The sequence below is a fragment of the Mandrillus leucophaeus genome, unplaced genomic scaffold, assembly GCF_000951045.1.
Source record: "Mandrillus leucophaeus isolate KB7577 unplaced genomic scaffold, Mleu.le_1.0 Scaffold224, whole genome shotgun sequence".
In the NCBI taxonomy this organism is placed as follows: Eukaryota; Metazoa; Chordata; class Mammalia; order Primates; family Cercopithecidae; genus Mandrillus; species Mandrillus leucophaeus.
In genome coordinates, this window is record NW_012102299.1 from 602,767 (window position 1) to 619,284 (window position 16,518).

Genomic DNA, 16,518 nt, shown 5'->3' on the forward strand with positions numbered 1-16,518 from the left:
TAATAATTTCTTTTTCTGTTTTTTCTTTAAAGAGACAAGGTCTTACTCTATCACCTAGGCTACAGTGCAGTGGCATGATCATAGCTCACTGGAGCCTCAAAATCCTAGGGCTCAAGGGATCCTCCCAAATAGCTAGGACTACAGATGTGTGCCACCATGCCCGGCTAATTTATTTTATTGTTTGGTAGCAACAGAGTCTCGCAATGCTGCCCAGGCTGGTCTCAAACTCCAGGCCTCAAGCGGTTCTCCTGCCTCGGCCTCTCAACGAGCTGGAATTATAGGCATGAGCTACCACACCTGGCCAGTTTTTCTAATAAATCTATTTTAGGGAAGTATTTTGGCATCCTTGTATTAAATATGGATATCACCACTATTATTTTTTAATGTCAGAATAAGACTGCAGTCCCTATGTGGCTTACCTTCAGTGTTTGTAAGTTGTTGCCTTAAAGTATTTGCGGTGATAGCAAGCATGCGCTGTATACGCCAAAACAAGACCACATCATTGCATTCCAACTGAAATATTAAATAACTAAGATTACCAGATGCAAAGTTAAAATGAAAACTATAATCGTAAACACATACAACTACTAGAACCAGTACATATGTCCTAAGCTTAAAAAGTACCCAGATTTATCTAATGCATATACTGTAGATCTAAGCTACAGAATCCTTTCTGTACGGAGCCATGAAATTTTACATAATTTGGCTTCTATATGTCTGACACCTAGATAGCTTTGTTTTAATTCTAGTGACAAAGCAAATAAGCTTGAGTAGTAGACAATTCCATTACATTGTATGTAAGTTGAAATTCATAGCATATACCCTCCATTTATATTTCATTTCATTAACCATATTTATCTTAAATATGTCCTTAGGTTAACCCCTTCTCTTTGAGTCTGCACTCAAGTCATTTTTAAAATTCAGCTGTGTATGAAAATAGATTGATGTATTTAAAAAGAAGCTTTTTCTATAGAAGGCAGTTTCTATAGAAGTTTCTTCTTTCTACAGAAGTTTCTATAGAAAGAAGTTTCCTCCACAATTAAAATTATGCAAAAAAACTTGCCACTTTTAATTAGGTGCATTTAAATACGAATTTATTTTCTTCTACTGGAAACGAAAGAACAGCATGTCAGAGGTCTCAATTAAATAAGATTGTTGATGAACTGAGCTTTTTCAAAAGGATATTTGAAAGCATTTTTGCTTGTAAGAAAACGCTCAAAATATATCAGCCTGCTGCCACCTAGGGGTTACTTTGTATTATGAATCATCCTAATACAAGAACTTCATGATTAAACAAGATTTAGTGATATGGAGAAATAATTATGACACCTGAAAAAAGCATGATAAAAATTGTTTTGCAGTATGATTTCCATTATGCAAATGGGTGGTTATGTTACACACACACAGATACACACACACTTTCTCCTTCCCTCTCTTTCTCTCTCTCTCTCCCTGTGTATAGAAAAAGTTGAAAAGAAATACATAAAAATGTTAACTAAAATCCTTATAGGTCAGGGAATTATAAGAGACTATTTCCTGTTACTTTATTTTTTTACTATTTATATTCACACTTTTTTTTACTATTTATATTCACACATTCTTATAAGCATTGGGGATAATACGCACGTAAGATGTAGTTACTAACAAAGTGGCAAATATCTTTGAAAAGATAAGAGTTAGATTATTCTTTAAAAATTATACATACTTTTTTTCCCCAGATGATCAAAGGACGTAAAATTAATGCTTAAGCTAAAGTTTACTTTTAAGCATACTTTAACAACTATTGCTTAAAAATATTTCTCTTTGTTTTTGGAAACCCTACCTCAGAATCTACAAAATGCCTCTGGTAGTAATAAAAACCTCTTCGACAAAGGTTACAATGGTTTAGAGCTGTTTTTAAAAAATGTCTTCTATAAACTTGATGCCAAGTATCCTTAATCTAAAATGAGAAAAGAAAACAAAGAGTTACTGTATACTATTCATGTTGATCAATCACACTCTGAGAAGTTGTACAAAAAATTTATTTACCAAAAAAGTTACTTAAAAGTAAAAGCAAGGTTATTCTTTACATAGTTATTCAAATTTTTTTATTCACTTACTTTTTTTAAGACAAAGATTAGATCTACTACTACTCTGAACCATTACCAGTTTATGCACTTAAAAATTAGCAAGGATTTAAACAAATGCTGTTATCATAATTAAATAATCATCTTGTGGAGTAGATAGGGTAGGTATTATCTTCCCCTAGTTAGACGTGAGGAAACCAATGCAAAAAGAGGTTGAAAGCCTTATCTAAGAAGAGTTAGGACTAAGAAGACAGTCTCAGATCACGTCTATCAACTCAACATTTCCTTTCTGTTTATCAAATTTCACTGCTACCATACCAGTATGATTCCTACCACTTCATTGCTAGATAGTCCGAGTATTCAATATTCTTTAATACCTTCTGTCCTTCTTTGAGCAAAACAGCAATAATGTTAACAAGAACAAACATCAACCCCATTAGACAGAAAAGAAAAGTGAGGTCAGAAAAGTGGTAGCAATTATTAAAGGACATATTATTAGCTAATATAACGGAAATACACTAGCATTCACATGTCCTGACATCTAGTCCATGCAATATTCTTCTTGTGGTACTTTGCTACTTATTTTATAGCTTTGCAAAGTACGCTGAACAAACTGTCACTTAACAAACCTGAGGTTTTCTTGGTCTTAGAAACTAATTAAGACATACAATCAATTCATGCCTAAGACATGAGCAAAAACTTAAAAAAAAAAAAATCATGTAACATGTCTTCTATACCACTCTGAAGAGAAAATCCCTCTTACTGTATTCACCAACGTGCCACATAACATTTAAAAGTGTCAAACTGAATATAACTTATTGTTAACGAGAACTGGGACCAATGAGAATAAAAATTAAATCTATATTCAATGAAAATATCTGATGTAATAATTAGTTTCAATCTCATTTTCAATTTATAAATAATGCTAGATGTATAACTGCTTTGAGTTTTACCAATTTTATTTTTCTTTTTTTACTTGTTCTTACCTCCAATGGAATTTAAAATAAGTATACTCATCCCTCAAGTACAGAAACATAAATAGCATATAATCTTTAAAAGAGTTTGTGTGGCTTTGCAATTTGTTAATGATTGATTTCCCTACTAGACTTATTTTTCTAATTGTGTTCACTTAAGCTAATATAATAATGAGCTTTTGAATTTCTTACATCTTAACTAAGCAGTAGAGAATGTAGTTTTTAAAAAACGTAGGCCCAAAAGTATTTTTTAAAATTCATCTTCAAAAAGTATCATGAAGGTAAGCAAAAAGTAGCCTAAAGTATAGACTATTTTTATTCACACACTAATAAAAGAGGAATATGGAGCTAGAACTCAATGGTCGTATCTAATTTAAAAAAAAAACAACATTTTTATTTTTTATTTTTTCTGAATCCACTCACATCTAATTGAGTTACATTTGACTGTAAATCACACACAAAAACACATATATATTTTTAAACATATGCCATTTTTAAACAGAAATTCTATTTTGCAATCTGAAACAATGTGATGTGGGGCAAAGGTCTGGGTCGGCTTCATCCCATTCTGCAAGAACTGACTGTTGACCATTGAACTTGCCAAAGTAAATTTCCCCATTTACAAATTAAAGCATTACCCTTAAAGAAGCAATACTGAGAATAAAATTCCTTCTCTTCACGCAAACAAAATGACTAAGCTTTTACTGTCAGCGAATGTACACATGACAAAAGTCAAATTAAGCACTTAAATATCTAACTAACACTTGTAGTAACATTTACTGCAAGAAACAAATATTAAAGAAGCGGATTCCTGCTTTTCAGCAGTATTTATTACCAAGCTTGGATCTACTTCTACTCCTCGGGATTCAAGGTTCTTCCGGACTGTGGTTATTTCATCACTTGCAAGATAAGCTGGGTGCTCCTCATTACATTTCAACATCTTCTCCAACTCATTCTTGGTTTCATTGTGAACACACTTTAAAATGTTTAAAAAAGGACTGTGTTTAGATGGTTCACAATTTGGCGCTTGAAAAACAGTCTCGATTTTAATAAATATATTACTATTGCATAAAAGATACCACAAGCTTAATCACAACAAACAAGAAAGAAACACGAGAAAGAACACAGCACCCTGGCTTATGAATATGGTAAATGGCCTATGAACGCAGAACAATTTGCCTTATGAGCGAGGAAAAAACCCAGGGATTAGCCATACTTGCTATGTGTTTACTTTTGCTGAAATGTTTTTGCTGTGGAAGTTACAGCACCAGGAATCTTACTATGTATTTTCTTTCTTTCTTGACCGTAGGGTATAATTTGAATCTAGGAAAAAGCACCCTGAATGCATGGGAAGAGTTGACGTTCTAAAATGCCTCGTATCTAAGAACTACACTTAAGAACGAGATTACTGTAAGGATTTAACCTGTTGACATGTCTCTTTTTCAATAAATATAAAATGCACAGTTTGATTTTTAAAAAGCCTTTTCATAAAAAATGGTACTTCAGACTGCTTCTGTGAGGTATCTATCCTTCTTAAATTCACTTCCAGTCTCTTTTCTGTAATTATTCATAATCTCTTTACCAAAGGAGGAAAACGTACATACACTAGTTATGTTTGATAACAAGATTCTTATACTGTGTTAAATTAATCTTGTCATTTTTCAAACCTCCACTCAAAATTGTATGATACAAGAAACTAGCTTTAAATTCAATCATTACCCTAAATAAATTACTAGAATAGAAAATCTACCACAGCTATGAAACTGAGTGGTTTTTTTTGCCCCAAACTCTATCACAGCTATGAAATCTGAGTAGTTAGACAAGATTAACACATGCATGCAAACAATTAGCTTGTAAATGGAACTACTAATTAATATTCTCTGAAAACTAACACTTTAGAAAAAAGAGCATTTGATAAAGAGAAAGTTCACTGTTTGCTTAAACATGTACTATTCAGTCCGAGATGGAAAGGAAATTGCTGGTAATGGTGTTCCCAAGCTCATCCTGCCTCGTGTTTTACTTCCCCCTTTCTATCCATCACCACTTGACTGTCACTACACTTGGCCCTCAGAAGACAGAACTACTCTTGGATCTATCCTGACCAAAATGTCCATTCGTTTGGCTCAAACAAGGTGAGAATGTTTCAAAGGGACGAATTTTCCTAGAAAACGAACAAAAAAGAAACACAAAAACACAAAACACTTTTCAGAGAATGGATTTCTCATCTTTAAGTTTCTTTTCCTGCCAAATCCTGTCATTCAGCTAAGTGAACTTACAATGTGAGACCTAGGGATATTCTCAACCTCTTCTAGAATCTCTGTCTCTCCCTGTGACCTCCAGGTGTGAGGCTGAAAACACTTGTTTTCAACTGGGAGTGGGAGGGAGAAAGGACAGAGAAGGAGGGCTTGACTCCGTGAGTCTGACATGAGGCTAGCTTTTGAAGGAAAAACCAGAACAATATATAGAAACGCCTCCCTAGGTGATTCAGATGCCCCTCCCTTGTATATTCCAAATCATGGCCTGTGTTCTACAGTCAGCCTGGGTCTCGCACACGCTGCCCGAAATCCTGCGGGGAGAAGGCTCTTCTCCAAAGGGTTTCTTTCCCGATTCCTCTTCTAGGTTTTCAGACCCTTTGCACCGACTTTCAGGTGAATTCCTTTGTTTCTCTTGAGGGGATTCCCCTGTGGGTTTAAGTTCCTGACAAAAATAACTTACTAGCAGGAATCATTTCTTTCAGAGAGTGTTTGGCCAAAGCACATTAACCACCAGTCAGTTGCTGAGGAGTGCCATCAATTGTTCTAGAGACTTTAGGCCTAATATCACTAAGTCTTGAAGGCCAGACACCATTTTTCTTTTGCAGTTTATCTCCCTTACAGCAGCTCTTTCTAATCAATGCATCTTCCTCTATCAAAGTCAGAAACCTTGGATGGATCCCTAGAAATTCTTTTCTGACAGACCTCCTCCTCTCAGCCCATCTGTAGAGCAGAGATAACCAATGCACCCTGAACACACGCATGACCCAATCACTAACTGTCCACTTCTTCAGCTTCACTTCAGTCTCTTAACGGCTCATTTTTCACAGAAGTCATTACCAAAATAATAATAATAATAATAATAAAACACAAAGAAAAAGAAGACTGTCTCTTCATTATTTTGAGGAAGTTGAGACTCATGTCTGATAGAGAACTTATGAAACAAGAAATGTGGGAAACTAGGAAAAAATAGGATATAGATTATACAATTAACTCTGTGTTTAAAATGAAAATGAAAATATAAAGAAATAGGGACATCTCATTTGGTCAATTTTTATTCTCTCTTTCTCCTCTATTTTTCCATTCCTTGATCTCCTTTCTCTAAATGAATTCAAGGAACAAAGCAAACAAGAAAAGAAAATGGATTGGATGCTAAATCTTTTTCATCTTCATTATTTCATTAATTTATGTAGTTAGATTCTATGTTCTATTTAGATTCTTTCATTTAAGGAATGAACAAGGAATGAGACAGTGATACAAGACTGAGTATCAGATAGGAAAAGAAGCTATAAGAATCAGAAAGGAATGAACAGGGGTGGAGGTGAGAGGTAGGGACTTTAATGATAGATATAGATAAGATAATAAAATAAGGCAAGAAAAATTGTATCTTTTTCCCCCCCAAGCATATTCACTGTACGTCCTCTGAAAACCTTATCATTTTCTTCTATTCACAAGTTTTTTTCCCTGCAGCTTTGACCTCCCAGGCTTAAGCAATCCTTCCCACCTCAGCCTCACTAGTAGCTGGGATAACAGGTATGTGCCATCACACCTGGCTAATTTTTTTTGACTTTTAATAAAGCAGAGGTCTTGCTATGTTGCCCAGGCTGGTCTCAAACTCCTGAACTCAAGCGATTCCTCTAACTTGGCCTCCCAAAGGGTTGTGATTACAGGAATGAGCCACTCTGCCTGGCCTGTTCATAACTTTAATCTTCCTTTTTACCTCAAACAGGGAATTGAAATGAACAAAGTAATCAACCACAAAAGGGGCATGTTTCATCTCTTGTCTTTTAACAACATGGCTACTTCACTTAAAAAAAACTTTCTTATGTAGTTTATTCTTTATTCTAAAGATTCATTGTATTTTAGAAAGGATGACATAAAACATTTAAAATTCCTGAGACTGGTCTAGAGCCACACAAAGGTTATATTTTAATGCCTGAATGAAAATGAACACAATGATATCATCGTAAGATTAGAGATGCGTTTATTTCACCTGTTCTTGGGTCCGATTCTTCCAGTATAACCACCTCTTTTTCCAGTCTGGACCCACCATGTTTTCAATTGCATTTTCAGCTAGAAAAAAAAAATTAACTTATCAACAATTTTATCACTTACCTGTACACAAATTGTAACTAATAATGGTCTTGCTTTCTTAACTATTTCAAAGTGCTATATCAGTATGAAGGCAGTTGAAATAAAGGAAAAAGCCCACATGACTGATATGGCACATATGTAAGAGTTTAATTATACATGCGTTTATGATACATAAAAGTATAATTGCTTATACAATTCCTGTAAGTACAATAGCAAACACACTAAAATATTCTGCATTATAGCTTTATAGAACATAAGTACATATAAGCATCATGTGTCCATTTGTTTCAGTAGCTACAAAGCAGTTGACTAAAAAAAATTCCACAAATAATATTCAACTATAGTATTAATGACAAAGACTTTTAAATGTTAAATATATTTTTACAAATGTTCACTAAAGTTGGATAACTCCTTCACCACTGTGAACTCAGAACTCAATAAGCTGCGTCTCTACTTACTATCCTTGAGACGAGCCTGCAGAGCCTCTTCCATAAAATAAATAGCTGCATCCCACTGCTGTTTATCAGATATGGATCGGTCTTCCAAAGCATTGTGTTGAATAACCCTCTGAAAATAACAAGAAAAGAAAAAGCTAACTTCTTTTACATCTCGTCATTTTAGTAGTTTTATTCAAATTGACAGCTTAGTAAATATGGAAAAATAACTATGTATATAAACCAGCATAAAAATATATCCTTCCCACAAAAATGCATAAGCTCCTTTTACTTGCCTGCTTATTTGTTAGCTTGCTATCTAAAAAATATAGAATGGAGATTCTCTCCTGGCCCAAATTAAATAAGCTAACCATATGAGGTGCATGGGTAATACTACACATTTACATTATACAAAATATTACAAATGTAACTACATGAAATGCAACATCTAGAAACCTAAAATTCAGGGCTTAATAATTCAGATCATGTTCAACTCTCCTTTCTGCCATATGACCTATATGGTAGTCTTTTCAAAAATGAGGAGAAAAAAATTAATAACCATTATTCCCAGTGTTAACAGCAATGAAAAAAGTAATAAGGTAGACACTTAAAAGGTCTATAAAATCATAAAAGTTATTTATTACAGTTGAAATTGGCTTCCAAATTTTATAACTTTTGGATGAATAAAAATGAAACTATTTTCTCAGTAAGCCAGTCTTAATAAGGCATTTAACAAGAATAAATACGGTTTTCTTTTTTTTTTTGAGATGGGAGTTTCACTCTTGTTGCCCAGGTTGGAGTGCAATGGCACAATCTTGGCTCACTGCAACCTCCCCTTCCAGGGTTGAAGCAATTCTCCTGCCTCAGCCTCCCAAGTAGCTGGGATTACAGGCATGTACCACCATGCCCAGCTAATTTTGTATTTTTTAGTAGAGACAGGGTTTCTCCATGTCGGTCAGGCTGGTCTCGAACTCCCCACCTCAGGTGATCCGCCAGCCTCGGCCTCCCAAAGTGCTGGGATTACAGGCGTGACCCACCACGCCCGGCCATAAAGACAAACATTTCTTTAAAACAAAATTATAATTACAACCGGCTAATCACAGCCAGCTCTGCATTTTCCCAGAAAATCACTCAATCCTGTAATTCAACAACACCTCTAGTAACTCTCTGAGCAGAGCAGACACTTAACAGATTTGATTTTGGTAGTGAGAGCATTCTACATAACAAAAGATTTATCATGTGGTGTCAGGAACCAGGCTTTGCCATTAGAGAGGGGCTTGAATCCCAGCTCTGTCAATGACAATAATAGGACTAGTTAAGAATTAAATAAAATAATGCTTACAGAGCTCCTGGCACATAATGAGCTTCAATACATGGTAGCTGATGGTATGATTTTAGGCGTCTAACATTTTATAAGTCTAACATTTTATAAGTCCACTGAAAACCAATGTAGTTAGTTCCTTTCATTACCACAGAGGGTAAAATTAGAATCAGTGATCTACAGACAGGCCCATAAAATGGCTAATAGATGACATTTGTAGAAGTTTATCAGAGTCTGTTTACTGCAAAGTTTTACTTTTTTCTGAAGTGATAGCCAAGAAAGAAACAGCAACAGGTGATTTGAGAAGGGCAGGGAAATATTAAAGGGCAGATTACAGATCATAAATCTGTTTCTTTACTTCATTATTTTTAATTCAGAATGTAATTTAGTCATATAAAAAGTCTCCTATGAAAAAGAACCAATTTGAGAAGTTATATAAAAATATGGGGCTGATACCCCAGTAGACAAACAACATACCAAGCTGTCCTCCGCAAAGTCATTCCACTTGTGTCGTTTAATACTTTCTTCCTTAACGGCCTCTTTAAGTTTATCAAATATGTCATCATGCTCTTTCCCTTTGGGTTCTGTCATGAAGCGGGAAAATTCTTCTTGTAGGGTCTCCCAAGCAACCTAGAATTATTTGAAAGAAAAAAGGTGTATTATTACTACATACTTTAACGTTTAACATGAAAAATAACACATGAGCTCAAGCCAGATGTGATAAATAAATCAGCTTATCAGAAAATATATGTGAAACTACATTAAAAGGCCAATGATGTAGAGGTCTCACATGGGTTGCTGGTGACAGATATGGCTTCCAGATATGCTTTGCTAGACATGCATAGTGGTTCACATTTTTAAAATTGCTTGCCAATATTTAAAAATTGAGAGATTTCATTTAAAAGTCTGCGCTGAGAGCTTCTCTTGAACTGACTGAGAAGGGTATACCCATATTCCTACATGACACCACCTGCTGTAGCTGAACAGGGCTGGTCTCTTCAAGATAAGGTATCTAAGCCTGCCACCCAAGTTAGTTCACTTACTTATTTCAACCTCTAAGACATGAGTTTGCCTGCTTCTTTCACACTGTAAAAAGTTTAAAATGTCTTAATGATTCAGTCATCTTCGTATCTTTGTCTTTAAGCAAAGATATGAAGCAATGCGCCAACACTTCCAAACACAGCTGAAGAGTATTCAGCTTTGTATTATAGCTAACTCCTAGTGATCTGAAAAGTGAAAGGAAGAGCACAGTGTCAAAAATAATGAAGAACAAAATCAATGGAGAGCAAAATCTACTTACAACTAAGTGGGCTTTTTAATGCTGAATTTTAGCCCTCTCTCATTTTAAACATAAAGAAGTGACTGTCCAAAAATACGGAGTGAGTGGTGGGGCGAGTATTAAGATCCATGTTTCCTGACCTTCTCACCAGATCTACATTCTTTCCATGACACCTAATGCTGAGGGACAGAAAGCAGCAGTGGAAAGAAAAATTGATGCTTTTATAACCACTTCCACTGCTTGAACCTTAGGATGTGAAAATATCCTATCACAGGACACGGCCCAGAAAAAATGTCAGTGCCAGTAATGAGAACTAGTGAAGGGGGAGCAGCCGCTCTCTAGTTTCTTCAGGGGTAAATGTGTCAAGATCTGCCAGGGCTCAGCAATGTGCAACTTAGGCAGGGAGGCTGCTAGAGTTCTTAGAAAGCGGCTTGAAGAAATTGAGAACAGAGGTAAGGGAGTCAAGACTGGAGCAAGATAGGAAAGGGGTGAAATCACATCTGAATAACGAGAAACTGACACTGCCTTTAAGACAGGTATGAAAAACAAAATTACTTTAAACATGGACTTCAATTTTGTGAGCAACCTCACACAGAAGCACAGGACACAGACTCTTAGCTTCAACAATCACTGTTTATGCGGTGATGTACATGACGGATCAATTCAGATGATGATGATCATAATAATAGCAGGTCCATTTCCTGAGCAGTTATCATGGGTTGGGCATTGTCTAAGTACTTTACATACAATTACTTATTTAATCCTTGTAACAACCCTGTGAGGTAGGCAATATTACTGTCACCATTTTATTGATAAAAAAACACATAGGAAAGTTAAGCAACTAGGCAAAGGACCATACAGCTATTAAGTGATAAAGCCAAGAGACATGGTAGCGGAAACAGATTCTTTAAGGTAGTTTTTTTTTTTTTTTAAATAATTCCTAGTTTAATCTTCTGTCAGGATCCTAACTAAGAAAATGATAATTTAAGTAGAACTGAGCTCAGATGAAATGTTCAAAATATTTCACATTCAAGCAAATATTCAAGCAAATATTTCGCATTCAAGCAAAATTTGCTTGTTAAATACAGTCTTTGGAAGAAGTACCAATACCCTCAGGCCAACACCATAACAATTAGTAAATTTTTATAACCGTAGTAACTGGTAGCAACATCAAGGTTAGTCCCAACATAGAGATGAGGAGTAAAGAATAAATGAGATATAAGGACCCAAACGAAAGAAAGAAAGAAAGAAAGAGGCTGTGATGCGAATAAAGTCTAAAATTCACAGCTTCTACTCCCTTCAGATAATGCTTCTTACCCATTTAATTAAATTATATCCTAACCTCTACTGCTTTATTAGGAAGCTGCTTATCAGTCCACTGTTTAAGCTTGATATCCACTGTGGTATTAAAAGTTCCTGAATTCATGGTCTGGGCAGCCGGAAGGTAGATGTTTTCAATCACATGAGTTGACACTCTTTCCCACAAAGACTGCTGAAGGATTTCCTCCCTGAAATAAAAAAGTATCAAAAACACCAAATCTAAATATAATATTGTTTTTAAAAACAGCTTGACTGAAGTACCATTAGCTTACAATAAACTGTACATATTTAAAGTTTTGAGAAGTTTTCACATGTGTATATACCTGTAAATCGCAGCAGTCAAGATAATGAACGCATCCATCATCCTCAAAAGTTGTCACCACTGGAACTGCTTTCTGTCACTGTGATTAGTTTGTATTTTCTAGAAATTTATATAAATGCAATCATGTGGCATATACTCTTTTTTTGCCTTTCTTCTTCCACTCAGCATAATTATTTTGAGGTTCATCATGCTGTTGTATGTATTAATATTTCACTTTTTTTTTTTTTTTTTTGAGACAGGGTCTTGCTTAGTTGCCCAGGCTGGAGTGCAGTGGCACAATCAGGGCTCACTGCAGCCTCAACCTCCTGGGCTCAAGCCATCCTCCCACCTCATCCTCCCGAGTAGCTGGTACTACAGGAGGATGCCATTATGCCTGGCTAATTTTTTAAAATTTTGTAGAGATGGGGGTCTCCCTATGTTGCTGATGCTGGTCTTGAACTCCTGGGCTCAAGCAATCCTCTTGCCTTGGCCTCCCAAAGTGTTGAGATTATAAGTGTGAGCCACTGCATCTAGCAATATTTCACTTCCTTTTATTTCTGTGTAGTATTATGTTGCATGAATGTGTTTATCCATTCTTGTGTATATAGACACTTAGGCTGTTTCCAGCTTTTGGCTATTACAAATAAAGTTGCTATGAGAATTCTAGTACAAGTCCTTCTTATGCACACATGCTTTCATTCCTCTTAGGTAAATACCTAAGAGTGGAATGTTTGGATCATATGGTAATTACATGTTTAATGTTTTTTTCCAAAATGTTTGCCGCATTTTACATTTCCATTAGCAGAGAATGAGAGTTCTAGGTCCTCTCCACCCTTGCCATCACTTGGTATAGTCTGTCATTTACAATTTTAGCCATTTTCGTAAGTTTATAGTGGTCATTGTGGTTTTATGTTGTATTTCTCTAATGACTAATAATTTTGAGCATCTTTTCATGCACACTTATCTGCCTAGTATTAACACATACTTCATGTGTTTATGGGAGAGTCCGAGACTGAAAACTTCTTGGTATAAACATGACAACTTATCAGATCACAGATGTTATAGAATGCTGTTAGATACAATCTTTCAGTCATTCATGATTAAGGTAACAATGTAAAAGATGCATAATCATGTTGAAAATTCTGCCATGAAAGACATCTTAAAAGAATACAGGTGACTAATAAAAAAATACAACTATTTTAATTTGAACTCTCAAGAAAATATTTATTTGGGTAATAAACTTATACCATAATAGAATACTACAATATACATTAAAAACAAACAAACAAACAAAATTCTACTTATCAGGGGATCCTTCTTAAGAGTAGTAACCTCAACCCTTTAGGATATAGACACAAATCTCAGGGTAGCAGAAATATCCCGCTGTCCAAAAGCCCAGCTGAACTCCTCTGGTAGGCGAGTCAACATCTTCTACCCTCCAAGACTATTTACTAAACATTTTGTGTAAAATTAAGTCTACTGAATCAATGAACACAGATCCTGGTTTCCTATTGCTAACTTTCAGGTCACTTTTCAGTTACAACCAGTAAAGAAAACAAAGTCTGAGGAGGATATACAACTGGGGCCCAAAAGAACAAAGACAATTTAGTCACTGAGTTAATGACAGAGAGTGGGAGAGTGTAAGGAGCAAGATGAAGAAAAGCAGCCTGTCAGGGCCTCCCCTTCAGACACCACTTGAAACACAATCTCAAGAAGATAACTGAAAGCTGAACTGAAGACCAGGATCCAGCCTCTGACCTCCAGGGCTTTTGTCTCATCCTGCTTCAGAAGAGACATAGTCTGTTATTTTTCCCTGGAGTCTCTGGGCCAGCAATCCATATCCCTGACACCCTTTTTAAAATCCTCACTACCAAATTCTGAGAAGCTAAAGGCAACTTTCTCAAGGGAGGTTGCTGCTTTGACATCCACAGAGGCGGCTGTTATCAGTTTTCCTTGCCCAGCCTCTCCTGCCTTTCATCGCCAAGCGGCTCTCCTCTGTTCCAGACTCCCACTGCTCCCCTCCATCACAACAATTTCTGTTGTGCTCCCAGTACCCGGTTCCATGACAAACCATTTTATACTCTCATTCTCTTTTCCTATTCTTTTTATCTCCAAACCTTTCCTTAAGGAAAGTGACTGTCCTCCATCCTCAAATTCTGCTCAGAGGAAGTTATTCAGTAGTTGAAAGGCCTTCAGAGTTAGAAAGTAGAAGCTAAGTCCTCCTCACCCCAGTCTCTCTTCTGAACCATCAGTTCTCAATGTTCATATAAAAAACCTTATACTGTGAAGCTACTCCATCTAGTTATGTCATCTGCTACCTTATTGCTTGCTGCTATCATCTAACAATTTTCCCAGCCTATATTCTATGTTTTTTGTTTTGTTTTGTTTTCAGACAGGGTCTCACTCTGTCATCTAGGCTGCAGTGCAGTGGCGAATCTCGGCTCACTGCAACTTCCAATTCCTGGGTTCAAGCGATTCTCCTGTTTCAGTCACCCAAGCAGATGGGATTACAAGTGTGCACCACCATGCCCGACTAATTTTTGTATTTTTATTAGAGACAGGGTTTTCACCATGTTGCCCAGGTTGGTCTTGAACTCCTGAGCTCAAGTGATCTGCCCATGGGGGCCTCCCAAAGTGCTGGGACTACAGGCATGAGCCCCATGCCTGGACTATATTCTGTGTTATTATAGGTGACTTCTCGATTCCAGGTTTTACCATCAACCAGGGATAACTTCTACTAATATACAAAATATAATTAACAAAATATAATAAAGGTAATAGTTTTATTGCCTTCTTTATCTACAGAAACTTTACCTACATTCCACTTTAATTAAAGAAATACTTTTTTAAATGGATTTTTTTTAAATTTTAAAGTAGAGGACTATTATATTCCATATGATAATTTCAACCAATACAGAAAATGTAAGAAGCATCCCATAGTTCCTCTTTTAGAAGATAACCACTATTTATGGCTTTATTATTAAAAAAATTATGTCTATGTAACTGTGTGGGTGTATTCACACAAATGGTTCATAATTATACATAGTGTTCTATAAATCCTTTTTTTAAATCTAAAAGTATATTGTATTTAGTTTTCCATGTCAACATCCTATACTTTTCAAAGGCTACTTCTATCCATAGAGCAGCAATCTGCTCTATATAAACCAAATACTATATAATTCCAAATGGGAAACATAAATTGTTTTCCATTTCTTCACGTTTATTAAAAAAACCAAGGTGAAAGGTTTTATGTGTTCATCTTTGTCAAATATATCATTATTTGCATATACTCCCAGCAATGTAATTACTGAACATAAACATACTCTTTATTTAACAGACTCTTCATCATCTACACAATCACTAAATTCTGTAAATTCTATCTTTTACGTGACCTCTCAAGTATCTCACAAGTGTCTCTTCTCTACCTGTATTACCACTCACTATCCAAGTTTAAGCCACAAACACCTCTTGCCTAAATTATTGCAACAGCCAACTGCCTCCTTGCTTACAGTCTTCTCCACCCGTATTCCATTTTGCCTACTACAAAGACCTTTCTAAAATGCAAACCTGACCTAATCCTCTTCAGTGACCACCCTCCCCCCACTGCTTCTGGAATACATACTAAGCTTCTGAATATGGCTAATAAACTTAATATTTTGCTTACATCAACTGTTTTATCTCCTGCCTCTTACTCCCATTTATGTTAAAGCCACAGTACACAGCTACCTGTGTCGCCTTTCTTGTTCTCATCTCCTGGCCCTTACCATATTCCTGCCTCTGCCTTAACACTTATTCATGTTTTAAACCTCAAATTATGACATTGCAAATCTTTGATTTCTGAAGTCCGAGAATTTCTAAAAACGTACCATACTAGCATTTTTTGAAAAAATGTATTTCTGTGAAGCTAGCTAGCTATCCTTCTAGAAAAGATATATCTACATTGATGGTCACATGATGTTAATGATATATCAATACCTCCTGCTGAATGTCAGTGATTCATTCTTGAAAACCAGGCACGGCGTAAAAATGCTGAGAGCCTATTTCCAACTATAATGTATTATATGTCAAATCTATACCCTTAATAACCTTCCTAAAACCTAACCAAAGGACAGTGGAATGACTACAAATAAATAACAAACTGTCATGTTAGGACATAAAATGCTTTTAACACTGTTTCCAGATAACTAAATATAGATTAAACAGTCTTATGACTTAAATAATTGTAAGCATTTTAGGCATTGTCCTAAAATATCACATAGGCATTATTCAACAAAAACATACCAACAGAAACTTCAAGACAACATCAACTATGTCACAATAATAAAATATTTGGAAAATATTTGGGGTGTAATGCACTTGAATTCAATGTGGCATGAACAGCTAAGGCTTGGACCTGCTATTCTGATTTATATTTGTGTTAGCATAACATTTTTTCAGCCTCTACAGTCTGAAAAAACAGAGAATCATATATGATCCA

The 16,518-nt window shown here is 35.6% G+C and overlaps 1 protein-coding gene across 2 annotated transcripts in view; it reads right to left on the minus strand.

Annotated features, from left to right (window-relative positions):
- OPA1 (optic atrophy 1 (autosomal dominant)) overlaps window positions 1-16,518 on the minus strand; it is a 96,964-nt gene that overhangs the window by 28,007 nt on the left and 52,439 nt on the right. For both annotated transcript variants that reach the window (XM_011981334.1, XM_011981335.1), the window contains 7 exons: window positions 11,763-11,928; window positions 9,619-9,771; window positions 7,845-7,953; window positions 7,286-7,365; window positions 3,876-4,016; window positions 1,823-1,939; window positions 420-513 (listed from right to left, as the gene is read on the minus strand). In XM_011981334.1, the coding sequence (XP_011836724.1) occupies window positions 420-513; window positions 1,823-1,939; window positions 3,876-4,016; window positions 7,286-7,365; window positions 7,845-7,953; window positions 9,619-9,771; window positions 11,763-11,928 (860 nt within the window). The remainder of the gene's footprint in view (window positions 1-419; window positions 514-1,822; window positions 1,940-3,875; window positions 4,017-7,285; window positions 7,366-7,844; window positions 7,954-9,618; window positions 9,772-11,762; window positions 11,929-16,518) is intronic.